General features: G+C 40.2%; 1 protein-coding gene across 3 annotated transcripts in view; it reads right to left on the reverse strand.

The window, feature by feature from the left end:
• Nucleotides 1–4,380: 4,380 nt before the first annotated feature.
• The window catches only part of PTPRZ1 (protein tyrosine phosphatase receptor type Z1), a 163,134-nt gene continuing 145,548 nt past the window's right edge, over nucleotides 4,381–21,966 (reverse strand). For 2 of the 3 annotated variants that reach the window (XM_074367157.1, XM_074367156.1), the window contains 11 exons: nucleotides 21,582–21,716; nucleotides 20,562–20,725; nucleotides 18,762–18,897; nucleotides 17,233–17,379; nucleotides 14,384–14,477; nucleotides 14,007–14,080; nucleotides 12,528–12,656; nucleotides 11,619–11,765; nucleotides 7,871–8,013; nucleotides 6,928–7,063; nucleotides 4,381–5,346 (listed from right to left, as the gene is read on the reverse strand). In XM_074367157.1, coding sequence (XP_074223258.1) covers nucleotides 5,206–5,346; nucleotides 6,928–7,063; nucleotides 7,871–8,013; nucleotides 11,619–11,765; nucleotides 12,528–12,656; nucleotides 14,007–14,080; nucleotides 14,384–14,477; nucleotides 17,233–17,379; nucleotides 18,762–18,897; nucleotides 20,562–20,725; nucleotides 21,582–21,716 — 1,446 coding nt within the window. In that variant the 3' untranslated portion in view covers nucleotides 4,381–5,205. The remainder of the gene's footprint in view (nucleotides 5,347–6,927; nucleotides 7,064–7,870; nucleotides 8,014–11,618; nucleotides 11,766–12,527; nucleotides 12,657–14,006; nucleotides 14,081–14,383; nucleotides 14,478–17,232; nucleotides 17,380–18,761; nucleotides 18,898–20,561; nucleotides 20,726–21,581; nucleotides 21,717–21,966) is intronic. The other variant, XM_074367158.1, reaches the window with a different exon arrangement.

The following is a 21,966-nucleotide window of genomic DNA, read 5'->3' on the forward strand; positions in this document are numbered from 1 at the left end:
AAAGGGTCACACGTGGGCTGAAAGGCATGGTTGGGCTATTTTGGGAAAATACAATCTGCCCCGGGAAAGCCCCTAGAAGGACAGTGGCATGTGGGTGGATTCTGTGATTACACAGTAATGACCCATAGTTATCAATTTTTCCTCACTGGCCTTAATTATTTTCTAACCATTTCAGCTTTTGTCTAGGTAGTTCTTTGAATCTTTTTATACATCCCTGTGAGCTTAGAACTGGACACACTGTATAAACAAAATGTGGAATATTTTTCATTTATTCTCTAAAAAGCCCCAGAAATGTGCTTTTAGCTTTGAGTCCATAAAAACACTTACTTGAAGGAAAGGTGCTATAACATACTTCTCTACTTTAACAGCTTTCATTAAGAACCTTAATGCTATAGTTTTCAATACATAGCTTCATGGAACAAGGTAGAAGCAAGGGAAAAATGACTTCCATCAGTTCATTTCTCTATGTGGATAATTCAGAACTGAAGCGATGCCCCTTGGATTGAAGCAAGATTAACAGGAATCTGAGACGTGGCAAAAATCACGTCCAAAGCTGCAGAGGAAAGGATTGCAAGTTAGCATATTTGGGAAGTTTCTCAAAGGTCAGGCTGTGTTTCTCATGGTCTGATTAGAAGTGATTGTTGTGTATGGAACAAGAGGTTTCAATCTCACACCCACAGTTTTTCTTACTCCCACTTTCAAATCTTATTTTTCTTTTTAAAAATGATTGCTTTGAAAAAAAACTTAACTCTAGTTTAATGCCACGGATGTTTAGGTTCTTAAAACTGGTGTGTGTTTAATTTACAGACCTTAACATTTGATTCCACCTACTCTAGCACACTGAAACTGCACTAACGGGAAGACCTCTAATGTAACAGGATATTCTGCAATTACCAACTGAGTGGGTGACAGTCAATCACGGTTTATAATAATGAAAATGTTTTGCTTATTTTGACAAATGTGTAGATTTCCCCACTTTCCCTAAATAGTTCATTTAATTCTGATTCTCTGTGCTACCTACGAGTGAAATTCAGTTTTAAGAGAAAATTTTAAAATGCATCTGCTTATAAAGAAATCTTAGTTTCTAAGTTTTGTATGTTAGAGAAATGGTTTAAGTCATTTTGTATGCTAACAAATTAGGGGCTTTCAGATCAGAAATGTGAAAATTAAGTTAAGAGTCCTATGGTGTAACATTGAATAGAATGTGTACTAAATGTGTATTAAATGTTTGTATTAATTTTATGTGAAGAAACAGATGCCATAAAAAATTCTTAGAGTATTAGACTGGGACCTATGATGGACTTTATAATTCTGGTGCATTTGGCTAAATGGATGAATTAAGCTTATCCTTAATACTTCTCTCAAGATTGCGAAACTGCTCTACATGATTTAATATCAGAGATCACGTCCGTGTAGAACACACTTTTTCAATTGGTCTAATTTTAAAGGTGCTACGGGAAAAAAAGTAGACATGTTTTGCAAAATTGATACATTTACTGTATGTTGAGGAACACTGTCTATAGTGTCAGGTTTCCCAGGACTATTAAAGAGAATATTTTTGTCCTAGGTGAAAACAATTCATTCATTAATTCTTTATTCATCCATTCATCTAAAATGTATTGAGTGTCTTTAATATCCCAGGTGCTGTTCTAAGTGTGAAAATACAGAGGTTTACAAGAGAGTAAATTAATGGAGGCGCTTATAAACTCATGGAGGAGACAGACAACAAAGGAATTTGAAATGTGTCAGGAAACAAAATGTGCTATGGAGAAAAGGCCAGCAGATATGGAGATGGGAGAGCCTGGGGGTGAGGCAGGTGCAGGGAGGGGGGCTGAGGTCCAGCTGGGACACGCAGGACAGCAAGCCTGCTCAAGGTCCTTCTGTGATCCGTGTGAAACAGTCTGAACATCTTTCTTAGGAGCAAGGAGGGAATGCCACTCCCACAGGACGCTGTGGCTGCTGCTTCGGGGAGGAGCGGTTTGAGCAGAGGTCTGAACCCGTGAGCGGAACAGCAAGACCCCAGGACCTCAGCAGTGGGAGGGGAAGCTGTACGACGCTTTCGGAAAGCAGGAGATTATTAGGGCACCTAAAAATGTTCATACAATCTGCTCACCAAATGGCACTGAGAGCAATGATCCTAAATATGGGAGACATTTTTGCATAAAGAAATGTTTACCACGTGTTGTAGTAGGAAGACTCTGAAGAGAGCCTAGAAAGCTGACATCAGGAATATGATCACAAGGGCCATGGTACATCCACGAGGGCAGGTCTCCCCACCTGGGTACCACTGACATGTTGTGCTGGACGGTTCTTTGCTGTGACGGTCGTCCTGTGCGCTGCGGATGTGGGGCAGTACTCCTGGCTTCTGCCCAGTAGGTGCCAGCAGCACGTCCCCTTACAGAGGTGACAGTCAAAATGTCTCCAGACATTGCCAAATGTCCCCTGGGGGGCAACGCTGTCCTTGGTTGAAAACCACTATACTAGGAACATTATACAACGACAATGGTAAGTTTATAAACTACATGTAATAAAAATGCCTATGTAACAATATGAAAAGCAGAATAAAAAATATACATTTGTAACAAGGCCACCAATATGTAATAAAACAATGTGTGGATAAAACCTGTGAATGCAATGAAACAATGAATGAAATTTGGTAACAGATGGGAACAATTGGGTTAGGGTTACCGGCTTACTTACCAGGCTTCATTTATTTTCTCAGAATTGATTGCTGTGTGGATTGTTTTCCTCATAATTTTCTCATAATTGTATTTTCTCATAGTTGACAGTTGTCTCAGAGTTAAAGATCCAAAGATAAAGAAAGATGGCTATATCTCACAGGACTGTCTTTTTAAAAAGTTGGTTTCAGGGTATTTTTATTAGAATTTATCTATAAAATAATTGTCATACATGATACTTGCAAAGTTATTTCCTCTTGGAAGAGCAAGATACCTCACTAATGAAAAACCATGAAGGAAAAAAAAATTCTATATCCCTTCAAAGGCCATTTGTTCCTGGGACAAAGGCTAAGGAAAAAATAATTACGGTGACACGTACTCTTTGTTCAAATTAGTTTATGATTAGACTTTGTGGGTTATGGGGAAACAAAACTGTAAAACAAGAGGTTAGGAGATAAGGCTAGAAAAGCAACAGAGGAAGCAAAATTAACCGTGTGGCCATCCTCCCCGGGAGGGTGAGAAATAAGCTCATTATTTTTATACCCAGCAGAGCAACGCTTACAGATGCTTTGTGACCGTGACACTTCACTCTTTGTTGGACTTTTTTCTACTTCCTATCACGTCATGACTATCGCTTTAAAAGGAAAGCTAAAAAACAGAAACATTCATTTTGAGTCTATTTTAAGGATTTGGTGAAAATGTCCTGATTTTGCTCGAGGAAACTGGAGGCTCTCTGCTCACTAAGGAGCAGTGGTTCTCAAACTTCATCTGCACCAGTCGCTGAGCCCCAGCCTCAGAGTTCCTGAGATGGTAGATCGGGGACGGGGGCCCAGGATTTGCGCTTCTAACAAGTTCCCAGGTTTTGCTGATGCTGTGGTCTGAGAACCACACTGTGAGAACCCCTGGGGGAGAGGAAACTTTTCTCGCCTTCCGCCTTAGATGCTGAGCTGGGTGTTACTGAGGGATGGTGTCCCCCTCAGCAGTGGGGAGGAGAGGAGACGGGAAGGGTCAGAGATCTAATAATACCCTCGTCTAACAGTAAGCACTCAAGAATTACTCTCACATTAAAGGAAAAATAATTGGAAAAACAAAACAAGACAAAACACTCCTGGCTAAGGCAGGGGGCTGCTTCCAGTATCAAAGTAGGCTTGTTACCCATGATTCCCTGCTCCCCTGCCCTTCACCTGCACACAGCCATTGAATCCTGACAATCTGCCTTAACCTAGGACTTCTTACCTACTTCCACTCTGGGAGATACGACCTCCTGGTCCTTGTCTATTCATCTTTCTGCCTTCTAAACCAGCTTAGCTTGTCCCTGACTGGCAAATCTGCTTGCTTCTAACTCCCAGCTGGGTTCTAAACCAGTTTCCCAACATTTGTTGGTACATGGCATGCTTAGTTTCTGAGTGGCATTTTCATAGTTCCCTTAATCTAAGAGAAATACATAATGGTTCTGTTTATTAAGTAATTATGTCCAAGTACTTTAATAGTGCAGTGGTACAGTGTCCGTACCTGTTGCTGGGTTGTCCTCAAAAATGTAAAATTTTGTGAGTTCCCCGTGTGCCTCAACGCATAGTGTGGGAATCGCAGCTCTACGCATAGTCCCATCCCATCCACCTTCTTCCACGCCCATCATCTCAGAGGGACCACGTCCACAGTTTTCTGCTCCACATGCCTCAGCACTCCACAAGCAAACACAAACTGACGGCAATATTTATATTTATTTTTGTGATGCCTTGGATAAAAACCATTTAAACAATGTTGGGTAAGGTGTTATTCTCATAAAAACATCTTCTTTCAAAACAAATGCATTTTTTTATTTTCCATAAAAGTTAAAATTACATGCTAAAACAGAGTTAATCACTAAACACAAAACGGTATCAGAAGACTTGTCAAGTAAGACCAGATAATGAACTACATCATTAAACTAAACAATTACACAGAACTAGAAAACTGACTCAGTAGTAAAATATAAAAATCTACAATTATAAATATAAATTTGGTCCAGGGAGACTCTAGAACAGTATTTACAGTAAGTATCAGATTATTTCTACTTTAGGTGAATACTGCAGTTGTAAAATGTTGGCTATCATAGGGAACAGAGTGTTTTATTTACAGCGTACTATATTAAAAGTTACATTTCTAGCAAACCTGATGATTGCTACAAATACAGCTAAAAATTTGACACTAAAAACAAACATGTTTTCTGTAGTTGGAAATTCCTAGTATCTATAAATTGAAATTTCTGTTAAAATCAATATGAAAAAAAGATACCACAATTCCATTCTTAGAAACACTGTAAATTTCAATCATTTTAGTTTAAACACAATTAAGTGAATTACAAGAAGTTCTGCAAAAAGGCACACGTTGTTAATGATGTAAATTTGGCAGCAGAAGCCTACGTTATGAAAGTTACTGTCAGGTAATGAGAAGTAAACAGATGACAGAAGAACTGAATGATGTTCCTGTCTAATTTTAGAAAGAGGACAACAGTGCTCAGATGTGGACTCCCCTACCCGTCTCCGGCTTAAACTAAAGACTCTAAGCTCTCGGCTATATTTCCATCAGGCAGTGCTGCGCCATTGCTGTCCAGAGAGGTGGATGGATTCTCTTCCTGCCTCGTGCTCACAAGGCTGAGAACTGCTTTGTAGAGAAACTGATACTGCTCCTGGGGAACAGAGAATGGGAGGTTAGGAACAGGAAGCTCCATGAAGACACACGTTTGTAAAAAGAAGGACTGTTTGTAGTCACCCTTCAACACCATCCATGGAAGGGCATGGTGTTCAGGGCTCGGTTTTAATCAGCAGAGGTATACCATCTACATGAATGCCTCTTTCTGACTGAACTTAAAGTAGCTCTACAATTAGCCGAGAACATTCACCTAGAACATTGGCCCATATGCATTTGCCAATGGCAAGCACGCTATTCTCATTGGTTTACATCATAAAATTGGACGGTGATGTCACAGGGTTCTGTTACTGGTTTATCAACTTGTGTGTGAACCCTTTGGCAGTGGGCATCTGTGACCTACTCATAAATAACTTACTCATTCTCCTTTCTCCAGTTGTGTTGAGGTCGGTTGGGTTTGTCTCTTTATGGAGAGGTCTCAGAAAAGGACTGTGCCGTCAACCCAAGGACTCATGCAAAATGCAAGCGTTTCACCAAACCCACTGCTGACCAAGGATTCCTCACCCTCGACCAGCCTGACCGGTCCTATGCCCTGCTGTGCAAAGGTGAGCATGTGCCTGCTGTGGTCTCGGAGCAGAGACACACATAAGAATAAAGTAGTTGTTCTCTTGCAGAGGCCGACTCCGGCTGGTGGGATGGGGGAAGGCAGCTGCAAAGAACGTGGGCTGGTGGCTAGCAGTAGGACCACAGGCCTCATTAAATGCATTTGTGAAACCTGGGTTTAAGTTCAGTCTCTGGAAAACAATTTCACACAGGACAAGCTTGATACAACTCAACTGGCCCAAATGAGCCTTTTAATAAGGGCTCCTCTGAAGTGCGTGTGCACAAGGGTCACCTTGCTCGCTGGCCAACTGCTCTGGGCTGGAGCTTTGAAGATGGACCCTTTAACATACCCAGACCAGGAAGCTGGAAGTGGGCCTATGACTCCTACACCCACCTAAGCTTCTCCCATTGGGGCATTGGCACCAAGTTCCCTATCGTCTTTCCAGCCCTTGTTTCTACAGTAATAAAAACCTCCAAATCATTTTCGGAGTTGAGACTTCTCTTTACAGATGTGCCATGTGTCTTTCTCGATTGTATTAGTCTCTTTCTCTCTCTCTCTCAAGAGGACCTCAGAATTAGCTATTTCTTAAGTTCGGAAAATGAACTTGGCTTGAGAAAAAACAGTTTCAATGTTTAAGTCTCTGACATCTATCTTCTGACTTTTCTTTGAGGCTATGCAGAACTTGAACCCCAAGAAAGTAACTATTTTTTTGTTGGATAAATCTGATTAGTTGGCACTCCTACTGAGGATATTTTTAAGAATTACAATGAGTCTTGCAAAACGGCACACAGAAGATTTAAAATTTTTGATCCATCAATTTTCTGGAAGATAAACTTTAAAATGTTTACTGTTTATTGTTCTGGTTCTCTGGATTGCAAACTGAATATAATTCAGCTTGAAAACAAGATGCTAATGTTATCACCGTGCTCTTTCTTGATACATGGCAAAATGGTTTCAGCAATCTCTAGAAAGTAGTGCTCTAACAGGAAAAGTCTGACTCACTGCTTTATTACTTACAATGTCGGCAAAGACTCCTGGCCTCATCAGATTGATCATCTTGGCCACTTGGTAAACATCCATGGAGTTTTCTTTTTCTAGTTGGTGCATAAGGGTTGTCAGAGCACAGAAAGTTCCTGCTGTCACTCCTCCATGCCTGGAAGCAAAGGGAAGGGGACAAAGACTCCATTCAGATGCATCAAATGTTCACCTTTGGAACTCACAGAGCACGTGGCTTTGACAACTTTGCAGTAAGAACACTGAATTTTTTAATATATTGTTTCATTATTTTATTGTGCATGGAACTGTGGTTGAATTAAATGTGATTGAACTAATGTCCATGATATTAGTAATGAGGTGCTTTATAGAAGTTTAATATTTGGTTATACATTTAATATTTTTATACTATGGAGAGAGTTGGCAATAAATCACAATGATCTGACTTAGGTATAATATGTATTATATAATATGTATCATACATAATATATATAGAAGACAACTCCAGCATATGCATTTTTTAATTTATCCACAACAGAAACTTGGAAAGATTTATTGGATGAAAATTCCTATTTCTGGTAAAAAAGAAATATATTAATTTCACTCCTATCTCAAGAAGTCAACGGCTGAGAAATGTCTCACTGGTTAGCACCACCACCACCATCACCAACAAAATTCAGGTTCTAAAACCCTGACCCATCACACAAAGTATTCTCAGCATACATAATGCAAGGGCAGATTCTTGTGATCACGCTCCCATCTCCTGCCTTCAACAGGAGCTCCAAGAGAAGTGGAAAACAACCTTAAAACTATTCTGTGTTAATCTGGTCCCTTAGAAGCAGATAATCCACCCTGGCTGAAGAATTCACTATTGGTCCAAAGTATTAGGTTAGTACAAAGACAACAGAAATACACAGACACCCAGAAAATGCTCGGGCGTGAAACGAGTTAAAAGTGTGAAACTTACTCATCGTGAACAATCACAGGCCCATCCCTGGTGGCAGCTTCTTCTTTGATAATACTTATGAGTTCAAACGTTTTACTAATGGGGCTATCTGGATTTGGCCATCTGGGACACTGAAAATGTCTCACTTCAAGTACATAATCATCCTATAAGAAAACATAAAAATGAATGTTTTTAAAAGAGTCATGTTGGTTGGTGAGTAGATTTATTGAGGAAAATCAGAAATTACAGGAAGGTAATAAAACCAAATCACACGCAGAGTGAGCAGCGGCGGCGCGGCCCGTCCTCCAGCATGGAAGGGAGAAACCGCCCTGACGACACATTTGCCAAGTATGGATGTAATCTCTTTTTTACTCCAAAAATAAACCTTGTTCGTGGGCTTATCTTCCCAGTCAAATCATGTCTAAGGATGTACCAAAGATGTGTGTGTGCCGATAAATGTAAACTAACAAAAAGAAATCTTCAGGTTTAAAATTTGTTGTAAAAATAGAAGTTCTTCCTTTAAAAATTGTGAATCACTGTATTGTACACTTGTAACTTATATAATATTGTACATCAACTATACTTAAATTAAAAAAAAAGAAAAAATAGCATAGACTTCTTCAAATACTGGCATTACTGAAGTTTAACTACGAGAAGAATAAGATTGCATGACACAGTAGGGGAAATACTGGCAAAGAGGACAGAGATGTAAGTCCACTATTGTCCCAGTTTTGATTCCTGGTTAAGTGACCATACTGGGTTGTGTGACTTTAAATCTCTTAAACCTCTGACCCCCAGTTTCCTAAAGTCACTTATGCATATACAGAAATTTGATTGATAACTGAACTGGTATAGTTGATTTATAAAAGATGTTGAACAGTGGTTATTCACATGAAAATAATGAAACTAGACCCTTGACTCACAAAATGTAATACAAGACATTTCAGCAGAACTATCTAACACTTAGAAAACAATGTAGAAAGGTATCTTTATGATTTTAGGGTAAGAAAGGATTTTTAAGACACTAAATGATGGTTTCCTTATAAAAGAGGGAAAGAAAAATATTAACAAATCCTTATGAGCCAAACTTAGCATCTACAATTCTCCAAAAAAAAACCCCAAAAAATCACAAAGTCAAAACATCAAATTACAAACCAGAAGAATGTGTTTTCAATATGTATAGTTGACAAAAGATTATATCCAAAATATATAAAGACCAGCAATAAATCAGTAAGAAAATGACAGACTAACAGAAAAAAGGGCAAATATAATGAACAGAAACTTTACAAAAGATGATGTAAAGATATTCAATTTCATGTGCAACATGAAAAATGCAGATTAAAACCACCATGAGATCCCATTTCATTCCCACCACAATGCTGGTGAGGATGCAGAGATTCCAAATTACTTGTGCACTCCTGATGGGAGAGCAGACTGGCAGAATCATTTTGGAAAATCACTGGCATTACTCGATAAAGTTGAGGAAAGTTGACGATGCCCAGACCCAATGACCAGGCAGGGGAATTCCCAGTACACCTAAAAAAAATTTTGTACGTAGCTAAAAACATTCATGGCAGCACTATTTGTAATAAAAAAAACAGAACAATACAAAACAAGTAATAACCCCAATGGAGCATAGGAAGAAAAACATGTATTTATAGACTGGAATGCTAAACCACAAAAGTAAATGAATTTGAACTACAATACTCCAGTCTATGGGTAAATCTCAGCATTGTAAGGATGAAGGAAAGCAGAAAATCTCTGATAAGTATATATAATATGAAGCTCAAAAATACTCAACACTAAGCATGGTGTTAAGGAGCACAAAGAGAAAGGGGAAAATTATAATGTAAATCACGAAAGTGATTAAAACGGATTCAGGAAGTGGTTACTTCTGAAGGGAGGAAGAGACAGAATGGAATGGGGGCACAGGAAGGACTTCAAAGGTAAAGGTTGTGTTATTTTTCTTGAGCTCATTGATTGTATCAATTTTATATCATGTGCATATTTTATGAGCATTCTCTTTAATCTATTCAAAATTTAATAAATCAAAAAGTAACTCATACCAAGTGAATAAGTTAAAGGCTTTTTTCTTTCTTTCTTTTTTTTAACAGCCCCAGCTCTTGATTTCAGTAGCTTATGCCAAACCTCCTGGGCACTATAATGAACCCTGAGCATATGGTGTAGACCATCACTTCCCTACCAACCTCAATGCTGTGATTTTTTTTTTTTTTTTTTTTTTTTGCCAGGGAGGCAGGGAGAAGTGTCTACAAATGTCTGAAGTTATGGAACTTCCCATTGCAGTCTTCTCTTCTGGCTTGATCACTGCTTTAGAAACACTGCCCTCTCCTGTTAGACTCCTAGGTTGTCAAGCTGTTCATCCATAGAAGCTGATTTACATAGAGATGACATACTAAATTGGGATCAGTCATGAACGCCTTTCTCTGTTTTGGGTTTTTTTTTTTTTTTTGGATAATACTAGGAGAAAAATTGTGCTGATTACACAAGGCCAATCTAGGTATTAGACTTGGTCAGTGATCAGGACAGTGGGTTATGATAAGATAATGGTATCTAATGATGATTACTCTTGTGATAAGCTTTCTAATAGTTGGTGAGAGTGATGAGAGGAGCTCATGAGAAGCACAGAGCTGAATGGGTGTTTAAGGAACAATTACAGGTAGAAACTAGCGTGGACTGTTAAGTGCTCTCAGGGACCACAGTATTCTTCTAATTGTTGCCCCTCATTTTTCAAATAAGGAATGTAAGTCACTCTCTCCAGGCCATATCGCTGCTCATCAGGGATCAACATGTTTGTCTGTTTGTTTGTTTGTTTGTTTGATGTACAGTTACAATGTGTCAATTCCTAGTGTACAGCACAATGTCCCAGTCATGCATATAATACATATATTCGTTTTCATAGTCTTTTAACATGTTCATTTTTGTTCTAATCAGGTAGGATACTATTCCATTGCTATATTGTTTACATTAAAATCCTATTTGCATTCTTAATTTTATAAGTTTTGATCAATCAGATATTCTAGAGAACAGTGAATCTTCCTATATATCCTATATGGTTCACCAGTTTCAGAATTAGAGTGAAACTTTTAAACCATCTAAAATGTGATTTCATTTTTTTTTCTTATTGAGAAGGTACTCTGAATCTCACAGGCCGTACTCATCATTATTAGCATCTTTTAGTATTTCACTGGAGCTGTACAATAATTTGTGAACTGTGCTATAATTACAGAAATAATTATTAACAGAGAATTCAGATGGGTGCCTTGTCGATAACCATGAGTTTAGTAAAACAGCCCTAGTTCACAGCACTGCACGCTTTCCAGCAGTTCTTCACTCATTAGCTCGCTGTACATTGGGAGAGAGAAGTGAGCTTGTCTTGGTTGGTGCTATTTTTCCTATTTTACTTAGAAGAATACAAGGTGAGAATTAGGATTAATGAAAAAAATTTTTTTTACTCTTTATTCTCAACTTAAGTTCTATTAGCAACTGCTTTGGAATACAAGGAAAATCTCTGACTTCCTGCGTGTGTAGAAGTCAGGAGCAGTGGAGTTTAGTGACGACTAATTGTTAAGGTTCTATAAGATTTTGAAAATAAAATTGACAAGTAAGGTAAAATTTATTATTTGGGTAATCTGTCTCCATTTATAAGAAATCAGATTCCTTCTTATTAGTTCTAGGAAAGATCCTTCAATTAGCATATATTGAACGTGTGCTTAAGATGAAAAGTTTGTCATTTAAACTACGTCCATACCTGTGTAGCTTCCAAGATGAAATCTTGCATTATAAGTTTTTCTTCATTAGACAGACATTTGTGTTCTTCAGCCATAAGAGTGACCTTAAAACTCTCACAGTTTATAGGCTCATCTTTATTTGGCCAGTAAACAAATTCGTCTTCTGCCTGGAGGATTAAAAACCAAAGAAGATTCTAGATTTTAAAAAAAACATCTTTAAGTCAGACTGCTAACTGAAGTTAACTGGTCGCCATAGAAAATTCAACTCAAAATTTTAGTTGAATCTCAAAATTTACTCTTAAAATCTTGATTCTTAAAACAGATTGATGTGCAGAATAAAATATTAAACTTAAGAAACCAAATTGGTGCTTTGTTATGTTGCTTTCTTAGCACATCAGTAACAAAGGTAAGTTGTTGCTTCTATAATTGATAACTCAGCAGAGAAGAGTCAAGTGATTTTAGGAGCTCAGCAATTTTCAGTGCTGCTTGGAATGGTCAGTATGACTTCATAAACAAGAAATGAATCTCAAAGTTAAGTTTATATGCAAACCCTAAATGAAATAGACGTTTTAAAAAAATTCTACAGATCTCCCAAAACTTAGGGAATCTCCAAGTATCTTAACAAGTTTTATTTGAAAAAAAATGTAAATAGAAGCATATGGGCTGACTTCATTCATGGCTGCAATTCTAATTTTGATAAGCAGAGTCATAAATTTTTAAGTTAATTTTAACCTACTTTTATTTAAAACTATTGTTCAACAATTTCAGACTTAGGAGACTGCATCCAAACAAAGCCCAATAGTAGACAAGGTGTAACTTCAATGACAGTTTATTAGTTTAAAAAAATACACTGTATGGTGGACATCTGGTGGTTGTGCCTTGACATTTCCCCTGAAAAGAAAGCACCTAAAGTGACCTGAGGGACTCACCATATTTTGACCATCCGGAAGCATAATGACCAGCTGGGCGTTATGGTCCCATATCATCCTCCAGAAATCCTTGATGGTATGAAGAAGGGGATGCTGGGTGACAATGAATTCATTGCTCTGGTAATAACCCTACAAAACCAAGAAGATAGAAAGAGCCCTGGCATATGACTTGAAATATTCAGAAAACATTTATAGGTTAATGGACCTGAAGTCAAGTCAGGCTTTTTTAAGATCGTGTCTCTAAACAATAATGTGATTCTTATTGCCAATGTTATGGGCACTTCCCACGTGCCAGGTATAGCACCAAGTGTTTTCTTCCCTTTACGCTATTCATTCCTCACAGCAGTACTATGGGAACGGTAATGTGATCCCCATTTTACAGATGATTAAACTGAGGCTTAAGAAGTTAAGTGTTGTGTCCAAGCTTACACAACTCTCACCTCTAGAAGGAGACTTACTAAAATGGCTTGTGGACAATGTCTCCTACATTAGATAGAGTGGAAATCTAGAAATTTTCTCTCTCTTCCTTTTCACAAGTCCCAATGGCAGAGTGCCAAGTTTCACAGCTACTGGTAGCATGATACCTTCACACCCTGGCTTCAGCACAGGAGAGGAACCAGGGAGGTACTTTGCAGATTTTGCCGCAGTAACCTGGAAGCTGGTGCCAATGAACGAATCATGATTTCTATATTGCTGCTTACTAAAATCATGGCTCAGTTAGCCCCTTCTGCAACAGGGTCTCTCAGATCCTGTTCCCATCCCCCATGGGCTCATTTGAAGTGTGGCATGTTTCTAGATGCCACCATCACACATCTCCCTGTTCCTGCAGGGATATTCCTCTGTACTTTCTTTTCTGGATAAACAAAACAATGGTTTTGGCATGGGAATCAGGACCCTCTTAACCAAAGCCAAGCTCTGTGACTGACTGACCTGAAATAGAGTTGGTCACACAATCACTACTAAAGCCCTCACCCCTCTGACAGCAGATCTAAATGCAGACGGAAAGGATTGTATCTTGTATTGTATCTTTAGAAATCCGAGTCCCCAAATGAGCCTAGTTCGCAGGGGGAGAATTGTACCACCAACCTGGAGCCACCAGGTTGGTGAGACTGGACTTGGCTAAAGCTGGCGTGTCCTGGGTCTGCAGGGAATCTGCTTTGGTAAATGAAACGGAGCCTCTTAGGAAGGTGAGTGGATGTTTTGTATTGGCTTATCAGTTCTGAATGATGAATGTGGTTCCTGCATCTACTCATTTCCCTTGATTGAGGGTTCTCCAGTTTCACACGCATAAAAACATCAAGGATGCTGTGATTCTACTGCTGCTGTGGGCTGTGACCTGCAATTATCAGATGTGACTTCTGTCCACGAGGGGTGCTGCCCCCACTCCGCACCTGCCAGTCACTGCTTCGGGCAATCCACCCTGGTTGTGGTTCTGGTAAAACAAGCCGGCGGGCTGTCTCCCCCGTGACCCTGACTTACCATGATGTAGGAGGCGTTGATGTAGTCTGTGCCTTCCCCGCTCAGGGATGAAATGCCAACCCTGGATCTTTCCACTGGAACACAGAACATTCATCACAAACCACCAAGCTCAGCGCTGTACCGCTCCCCTTGCCCAACCCCCAACAGCAGAACAGCTGCATTGTTCAACTTGACTGTCTTTGACTTTTAAGCTAATTTTGTGCTTTTAGACGAGACTTCAGGGTTTAAGAATCCTTGTTAACACTTACATTATCCGGCATGATTAGAAAAATATGAGAGCATTGTTTTTGTTTCAAGATGTACAAATATTGTCAAATTACCTACAAGGCTTCTATTATTTAAAACGTCGTCCCCCCCCAAGATTCAACATAGCTTACCAGGGATGATGGAAGAAGTTCTGTTCTTTTCCCTGTTGCATTGCTTTAGGGCTGTGGAATAGTCACTTTGCTGTATATTTGACTGACTCAGAAGCTGAGAAAGGATGTCAGGGAAAAATACAGTCTTTCATTTAAGTCACTCAAATACTCAAACACACACACACTCACACACACTCATGTACACGTGCAACCCAACAAAGTTAAAATACTGAATATAAATATATGTGACTTGTTTCCCAAGAATTCCTTGAGTTACACTTGTTTTAGGGGACTTCCTGGCACATCTATGTTCTATGCCAGGGGGGTTGGAAAAGGAAGAGACCACGTGATGTCTAGCTGACTGTTAGCACTGGGAAGCTCTCCTCAGGGCTTTCTTACAGGTGTGCACCCTCTGCTTTCTCTACCTAAATTCTCCACTGCAGTTGGGAGATAAATTGCGTGGTATGTGTCTGCGTGAGTGTGTAAACATGAATAAGCAGACAGCTGGATTTTATTCATTTAGTACTCCACCACATGAATAGTCCACTTGCTATTTATCTAATCCCCAATTAGTGAATGTTTGGGCTACTTCCAATGTTTGCTATTTCAAACTCTGTAGCGATGAATACCCCTTGTGTAATTCTCAGTGCTCATACATGTGAGAGTTTCTGGAGACAATCAGGAGTCACTGGTGTTTGGTATTTGACAGGCTAACAGATGAAAAATGGTACGTCACGGTTTTGATTTGCATCTCCTCAATTATTGTGAGACTGTGAATTTTAGTTATTTCTACTTTGATGATTGCCTTTTCATATTTCTACTTCACTGTCATTTATTAATTTGTAGGGGGTTTTGATGTCTTAAATGTACATCTACAGTCTAAGAAAGTTGCAAATGTCTTTGCTCTCTGTAATCACTCAGATGTTTACAGACAATTTATTAAGCTTTTCCTTAAGATTTCTGTGAAGTACATTTTTTACGTAAGAAGTCCTTCTCTACCTTGAATTCTCAAAAGATATTTTCCAGTATTTTCTATAACAGTTATAAGACTTCATTTTCATCTTTAGATATTTAATCCAACTGGAATAATTTTACTGTTTGAGGTGTGGGAGGGACCAAATTGTACTTGTTTCCACATGGAAATTGTCCCAGCATCATTTACTGAATAGTCTGTTCTTTCTTCACCAATTTGTAATGTCAAATCTGTCATATAACAATTTCCACAGGCACGTGGTGCCTCTGGCTAATTTGTTTTTCAATAGCAATTACTATATTTGCACAAAAAGTCTTTCATACACAACACAACAAATTTCTATTCCTTATTTTTCAGTATTGCTTGGGATATTTTTAGTTCTTTACTTTTCAATGTTAATTTTAAAATCAATAACAAACACAAAATCCTGGCCTGATGTAGTTTTCTGATAAATATTTGTTGAATAAATAGACACGCAATTCATTTCAAGGACATTTTTCTATGGGTAAACTTGAATAAATACCTTTTTTTATTGGACAGTGTACACACCCCGTACACACATTTTCCTAAATTTCCCTGGTTATGACGATAACAGGAAACAGAATCAAATGTCTCTCTTTTTAATTGGATACTGATCTCATAGTTGACATTTCCATTTTGATCCTGAATTATCCAATATAAGTGATATCAATTCTTTTACGTAAATGTGTGTGTGTGTGTGTGAAGTCATATTTAAATGGGAATTCTGTGGAAAATGGGTAATACATGTAAATTTTTTCAACTTAGAGAAAAACTGTACTTTGCAACCTAATGTCAGTGCTTTAGATTTCTTTATTATCTGTTTCTGGATGCTGTACTGTGCACTTTTTCTTTCCTTACAGTGTTTCTTTATGACTCAAGTAAGCTTGGCTGAATAAAATAGTTACATCTTCCTGTCAGCAGGTTTTCTAAGTCCAGCATCCACCCTTATTCTGTCTCTTACTCCTAACAAAAGCACAGAAGGTGCTGACTGAGAAGGCAGAAAGTCAGAGGGAATTCATAATGACTAAATCTTCTAGATTGTAAGTCAGGGGAAAGAGAGAGGAAAAAACTGCAGTCTCAAAGTTTGCTGACTCTCCTGGGCTTTTCCAGGGCCTTCCAAGTTCTTCCTAGACAGTCCTTCTTCGGAAACCGGCCCTGTTTCTCTAGCAACCCTGGGAAGTAAGAGGTTAGAACAGGGACGATGGGGAACAAAATAACACACCTCCATTCCTCTGGATGGCCACAGCCCTTCAAGTCCCCCATCCCAGCTGGCGGGGCTGATGACAAGTGCCTTCTGAATTCTCTGCTGACTGATTTCTGGAAGTCGGAGGGCCAGGCTGGGGGAGGTGGGATATGGAACAAAGCACGCCCACCTGCCCCCTCTAGCTGACTGCCTCGTGACAGGGTGAGTGGGAGAACTCGGGGTGGAAGAAGCTATTCGTGCGGTGTGGCCTGTTCCCGCCCAAGGGCTTAACTGAGACAGCCTCTTCCCAAGAGCAGCGGGAACAGCCCAGGCCGCAGCACTCACGGCTGAGTGGTCTGGTTTTCTCAAAGCAGTAAGAGCACTTGTCCTGTCTGAGTCAGAGGTTCTGCCTGTTCGTTCTGCTCTGCTCTGGGCCCTCCTGTTCTGGACCATGTCTGCGTTTCTGAAAGTCAGTCTAGGGTTTCTGAGCACTTTCCCTCCTGCTACTCAAAATTAGGGTGTTCCTTGAAGTTCACCAAGTGGCTCTGTTGCCTGTTGTCAAGAATAGCGTGAAGCCACTTGCCTACAGAGCCCTCAGCCTGTCTGTGTGGCCTCGTCCACTCAGACGGGGAGACACAGGGACATGCCATTCTGTCGGTGACACCCCAGAAAGGGGCTTCCGAGAAAACTCACCTTGAATTGTTTTTCTAGCTTTGTTTTGCCGGATGGCCCGGGAATGAGGAGCGCGTTCACGTAGGCGTGGATGTGGCTGTCGGGTACCTCGGTCTCTTTACTCAGGATGGCCTCCACCAGCGCGTCATGAATGAAGATGTACTGTTCCTGGCAAAACAATGACAAAGAGGAATATTACTTCAGGTTTTCCTTATATGTATCCAGGTACAAAAGTATCTTCCAGTGACGGATAAAAAGATTTTAACAAAATGGTGGTGGTAAACACAAAGATTGTTTACCAGACCCGACAGGATGTCAGATGGAAGAAAGGAGGTCGTCAAGAGAGAACACAACTCTTTCCACACCTCACTTGTCTACTTCTAGTGTATCAGTATTTCTGGAAGGAGGCTACCAGAAGATTTTTGGAGGCAAAGCAATGCCCTCGCTGCCTGTCCTTCAACCCTGAGACCCTCTCCCCCATTGTGCGCTGACTCCTGTACTTCTGATGGGCCCTCTCTTCTGTCCCTCCCAATTCTCTCCTTTTAGCCGGTCGTATGTAACTTAGAACAGTTCCCTACACTGGTTTTAATAGTTACCTTCTTTTCCATGTTGGGGGCTCTTCCCTGGCCTTATCTTACTGGAATGTCATATCCTCGATGGAATGAAGTTTGCTTGGTTTGAAGCCCACTCGGTCATATGTTTCTTATTGCTTTTAAGCTGCCATCCATCGTTTCCAATTTATATCCATTTTTATTTAGAAACAGTGAAAATAAAATACAGATATGCAGACTTTGTCCTGTGTCATCGATGGGTAAATGATATTGGTCTAAAAAGGGATATACCTGGAGCATAATTCACACTTTTTAAATGTGAAAATAAAGCCATTGATTCACTATATGCAGGAAGACTTGAGGATTCTGCCGGGGGATGAGTGTTAACTGATCCACTTACTCTTTCTGAACCTTCTCTGCGACCAATGTCATTTTAAAGATAGTTTCCAGTTTGATCACAAAATAGACAAAATGTGGCTGGTCCATCCACGGCTTATACGCAATTACCTGGTGTTACAGGTTGAACTGTGTTCCCCAGAAAGACACGCTGAAGCCCTAAACCCCTGGCACCTTAGAATGTGACCTTATTTGTAAATAGTCATTGCAGAGGTAATTAAGTTAAGATGAGACAGTGACTGGTGTCCTTATAAGAAGAGGGACATTGGGACACAGACATGGACACAGAGGAGAGACAGCGTGTGAAGCCGGAGGCAGAGACTGGAGTTACGTGCTACATGTAAGGAAATATGGGGCCATCAGAAACGTGAAGAGACAAGGGAGGATCCCTCCCTATCAGTTTGGGAGGGGGCACGGCCCTGCCGACACCTTGCAGGACTCTGAGGCAACGTATTTCTGCTGTTTCAAGCCCCCTTGTTTGTTCCACTTTATTCCAGGGCGCCCCATGAGACTAAGGCACCGGGTAATACAAGCGCTGGTCTAGCCAGCATTTTAGAGACGTTTCCAACCCGCAGATAAATGAAATTACCCTTTTTATCCTACCTCAGTTTGCACCAAGTAATTTCTTTGTGAACGAATGTGTTTTAAAAAGCCGAAAACGTTGACAGTTCCTTCGTGTTGAATTTGCTGCAACATACTGTCCAGCACGATGTACGTGCCCGTTCTTCCAACCCCAGCGCTGAAGAGCACATAGGCAAGAGCGATTTCAATGTCAAGTATAAAATACGTTTGACGACAGGTCACTGCCGGCTGTCTTGGAAATTAAAATAATGCCGCCCCCAAGCAAATGAGCCACTTTTAGAAATAATCTAGCAGTCCCAAATGGTAAGCATTTGGGAAGTGAAGCATAATGCTTCAAACAACAAATAAAAAGTTGTTTGTTTGTCTTTTTTTCTTTTTGGCTCACAGGTCAAACTACAAAACAACCTGACTATTTCTGTTGGAGATTTTTTGTTTTCAATAATTATAGTTATTACTCATTATATATTATACAACGAAAATATTATGCATCAGAGCATAGCAAACAGACATATAATTGGAGAAAAATAAAAGCATCAACTCCACCAAACTCTGAAAAGAAAAGGTCTCTGGGTCCGTGTTGCCAGGTAAACACGTTTGTAAAGGTTTCCGCATTAATGGAAATAAAAAGAGTTGGCGAAGGCTTCAGCTGAAAATACCATTTCAGTGAGATGGTGAGGAATAAAGCATAACTTCAGTCATTTCTAAAGGGCCATTATCTATGGACTTCTTCAAAGCCTCCTCTACTGGAGGGACAGAATTCATAGACAGGATTCTTTTCAAATGCTCTGACAAGTAGGAAATGCTACAGTGGAAAATTAGCACCTGCTCCACACAATGCTCGGGTCCTTCTCCATTTGCTAAGAAACAATCCCTGACCTTCAGAGCTATTTTTCTTGCATCTTCCTGTTTCCCGCAGCTGATCGTCAGGCTAACAGATAAAAACAAACTCCAGATAGGTCTCTCAAACTTGGAGGATAACTCCTGAGACAGGTAATTAGAATGTGTCAGATATGCTGCATATCAAAGGGAAACACTTGTTTCTGTAAAAACACAGACATGGCTTTGACCAAAATACGACACGGAGAAATGAATTTGATTTGTGTGGTCGTAACGCTTGGCACAGAGTCAGCACTCAGTAAACATTAACTGCTATCTTTACTTTCACTGAAAAATATTACCCTCAAACCTCTAACACATTTCTTTTTCTCTTTCTTTGAAATAACATCATTTCTATTCATCATCCCAGGCTTGGAAATGAAACTACTTGGGCAATGATGAATTGGTAACACATTCAAGAGGATACATTAGAAGGAACTCAGGAAAATGAGAAAGGGGTTTTGATCCCAAACTGTTTGAAAACAACTGAGAAGTATCTTGATACATTCCCCACACTTTCTGGGCTTTGGTTTTTTGAATGTAAACCTGGAAGAACAGGTCTACAATAGACTACTAACTCTTAGCAATAGGGGCTGTGTCTCAAGCATTTTTATCCCACGACATTATATTGTAATAAATGTTTGTTTAGTAACAAAACACTATGCTGCCTGCCTCACCCAGTTATTAAGTTGAAATCCAATTTCAAATAGAATAATATACACCATTAAAAACACCTGGTGCTTTGACATATTCAACAATCAGATCCTGAGTCTGGCATCTTCACTTCCTCATGGCCCAGTGGCCTCCTAGGACAATGGGCGCGTACTTTCATTCCCCGCACTTCATGAAATCCTTCCCCTTTTCGCAAAAGCTTTGTTCCTCTGACTCCCTTTTTCGTTGGCGTAAGCAATGCTCTGGGCTTAGGAGCCGGGCTCTGAGACGCACCTGCAGTGGACAACGACAGGCCCCACAGCGTGGCGCTTGGCGTGGGATGCCTTCCTCACAAAGGTCAACACAGGCAGCGAGTACTCGGGCACGCCCATGTCTGGCCACTGGGTGTAGTGGTACTGCGTGACCAGGCGCCCACTGGGTCTTCCTTTCTGGGACCCCTGGAAGAGACCAGACAGCTGATCAGCTGGAACACACATGTGTGAGCACGCACACCCACACCCACCCACCTACACACACACACACACACACACACAAACACACACACACACACACACACACACACACACACACGGGGTCCTGAAGCATCAAGGACTTGTAGCTTGATGCTGACTGAGCAGACTATGCACCATCACGTGAGTAGGTCTCAGCTAATCCGCTAATGGCCTTAGGAGCAAAGGCTGAGGTTTCCCGAAGAAGGTATTCTCCTCAAGATTAAACCACAGAAACCTTGCCTGAATTTCCAGCCTGGAGTCTATTTCTTAAAAACAAACAAACAAACAAACAAACAAAACCCTCTCTCTCTAAATATATGTATGTATACATACATATATGTATATATATGTATTTTTTTTTTTGAGGAGCCCTGACTCATAAATTACTTTTTCTTTTCCTCCTCCTTTCAATCTTTACACATTTTAGTTGCATGTGCAGCGGTCACATGGGACAGGGACTTCTGTTCATGTATCGCTGCAACCACTGGCACCAAGGCAAACATGGTGCCAAAGCCAGAGCTAGCATTTCTCCTATGGAGACTTGGGAGAAACCTTTGGGGTTAAGGTGTAGCTGTGATAAGAATTCTTAATGACTTGAATTATATATATTCTTACCCTGTTTTGGTTGTACCAGCCATTCACTTAAAAAAGGACAGATGGGTTACTCCATTAATGATATCTGTCATTTGCAGACTCACCTCTTTTGCTATTTTAAATGGAGGTACTGGGGATTGAACCCAGGACCTTGTGCATCCTAAGCATGTGCTCTACCACTGAGCCATACCCTGCACCCTGGACTCACTTTTTTGATCTTTGTGTTTCTTAGAGTAAAATTCCTCACAGTATAATAAGCAAGAGTTTGAACGCTCTTCTGCATGACCAGAAAGTTCCCATACTCTTCACTCCCATCTGCAGGCCAGTACTGGTCACACTTTCTCTGCAAGAGAGAAAGTAAAGGTGTTCTTTCCATATTTCAAATGCTCAGTGTAAGTCGTTCCTGAAATCAGCAAAGATCAGAGGCCACAACTCCCTCATTCTTCTAAACGTTTTCTTTCCTTTCTAGGTGACTGCAGGTTAGTGGTAGAGGAGACCAGGGACAGAATCACAGAGCTGAAGAGACTTGAGATGCGTGGGTCCCACTTCCCCCTTTCAGATGAGGAAAGCGAGGCCAGATGTCCTGAGTCACT

Source organism: Camelus bactrianus, chromosome 7 (assembly GCF_048773025.1).
Source record: "Camelus bactrianus isolate YW-2024 breed Bactrian camel chromosome 7, ASM4877302v1, whole genome shotgun sequence".
Taxonomy (NCBI): Eukaryota; Metazoa; Chordata; class Mammalia; order Artiodactyla; family Camelidae; genus Camelus; species Camelus bactrianus.